Source organism: Malurus melanocephalus, unplaced genomic scaffold (genome assembly GCF_030028575.1).
Source record: "Malurus melanocephalus ecotype Western Australia unplaced genomic scaffold, MMel_1.1 scaffold_1468, whole genome shotgun sequence".
Classification (NCBI taxonomy): Eukaryota; Metazoa; Chordata; class Aves; order Passeriformes; family Maluridae; genus Malurus; species Malurus melanocephalus.
The window spans coordinates 33,495-35,244 of record NW_026624700.1 but is presented as its reverse complement, the minus strand read 5'-3'; the positions used below and the strand labels follow the sequence as shown (position 1 = coordinate 35,244).

Below are 1,750 nucleotides of genomic sequence, written 5' to 3'. Positions count from 1 at the left end.
ACTCTGGGGGACTTGGGGGGCTCACCAAAGTCCTTCATACTGTCAGGGTCCGTGTCATCCAGGAAGAAGTACCCGCACTTGACAGCTCGGTGCACCTCGAAGCAGAGCCCCAGGCAGGCATCCTCCACCAGCTCCGTATAGATCTCGTGTGCGATGGCCTGGGGGCCCAGGGGGAGCTGTTAGGGATTGGGGGGACACATAGACACCCCAGGGGACACACAGAACCCCTGGGTGGAGGGCAGCTCACCTCCAGTTTGCTGTTATCCAGGCCAGACAAAGACATATCCTCCATTTTCATTTGCAGCTGCTCACGGAGAAGTCACGTCGAACGCTCATAGCACGGGACACGGGGGGCTGGGGGCACACGGGGTTCTCGCTGGCACCTCAACCCCCACCAGTAGACCCCCTCAAACCCCCCTCCCAGCCAAAATCCCACTGCACACTCTGGGATGTTTCCCCAAGATAAGCTCTGGAGAGCCCCAAGAGAAGGAGTCCCTGGGTTAAACCCTCCAGGAGTGAATCAGTGGGGGCTTGGGGGTCTCTGAGCCGGGAAGGACCCCCGCCCAGGTTAGTGGGGTACACTGGCTGTCACAGGGGAGATGTCCCCTGTACCCCATGGTGTCCATCCCATTGTCCCCCCACCCCTCAGGCCAGCCTGGCCTTCACCAAGGGGTGAGACCCCACCTCATCCCCCCACCATTGTCTCTGGGCTTTAGGGGGACACAGGGGACTCGGGGTGTCCCCCAAGCTGCCCCACTCCCACAGAGGGTGGGTTTTGCTGCATCACCCTCCTTTGCAGCAGATGGAGGGGCACTCTGACCAAACACTGCGACAGGGGGACACAAAAAGGGTCCCCACATCCACCCCACACATCCCAGTCCCACCGATACAAGGATTTTTTCCTTCCAAAAAGAGGAAACAGGGGCWGGAATTGGCTGAGCCCCCAGGACCCCTCCCCAGACTGAGGCAGAAAAGACAGGGRGAGAAGGAGGGGGGCTCAGGAGGTTTCCCAAAAGGCTGGGGGGACCCCAGGAAGGGACCCAAGAGCTCAGGATTGAAATGAGGAGGGTAAGGAAGGAAGYTTCTTAGGGCCTGGGGGTCCAGRGGWATCCTGAGAGCTCCCAGSAGAGGAGGGAGAGGGGACAGACAGGAAAAGGGGGGTCAAGGAGGGCAAAGGGGGGTCTCCCACAGGTCTGGGGGAGACAAGGGAGGGCCCCGGGATTCACAAGAGTAGATAGAAGAACAGGAAAAGGTGGGGAAACGGGATCTCAGGGCCTGGGGGGTGTCTCACATGGGGTTGGGGGGCCCTGTGAAGGTTGTGGGGACTCTCGGGAATCGGGGGGACAGGAAAGGGCGTAGAAGGGGATCTCAGGAGTCACCTATGGGTGTGGGGGGACACTGTGAGGGTCCCGGGGGCTCTCAGGATTGGGGGAGGGGGCAGGGAAAGAGAGAGGGAGGAGGAAGGGGAGGCTCAGGAGCTGGGGATCCCGAGGAAGGTCCCGGGGCCTCTCCGGATGGGGGTGGGAGGGCACAGGCGGGGCGGTCCTGGGGATGATCCCGGGCGGATCGCGGGGTCCCCGGGCGCCCCGGGGCGGGGTCAGCGGGCCCCTCTCCGGTGCGGCGGGGCCCCAGGGCCGGGCAGGGCCCCGGAAGGCGGGAGCTCCGGGCCGGGAGGGGCGGGTCGGGCGATCACTCACCGGCGCGGAGGGTCCGCCGGGGCCGGGGCGGGGCCGGGTCAGCGCCCCCCACC

The 1,750-nt window shown here is 64.3% G+C and overlaps 1 protein-coding gene across 1 annotated transcript; it reads right to left on the bottom strand.

The window, feature by feature from the left end:
- Nucleotides 1-25: 25 nt before the first annotated feature.
- On the bottom strand, nucleotides 26-1,750 carry ATXN7L3B (ataxin 7 like 3B; the record flags this gene model as incomplete). Its single annotated transcript, XM_057387986.1, has 3 exons — nucleotides 1,698-1,750; nucleotides 248-354; nucleotides 26-158 (listed from the first exon to the last, which is right to left on the bottom strand). Coding segments are annotated over exons 2-3 (184 nt in total), but the record flags the coding sequence as incomplete, so codon positions are not given.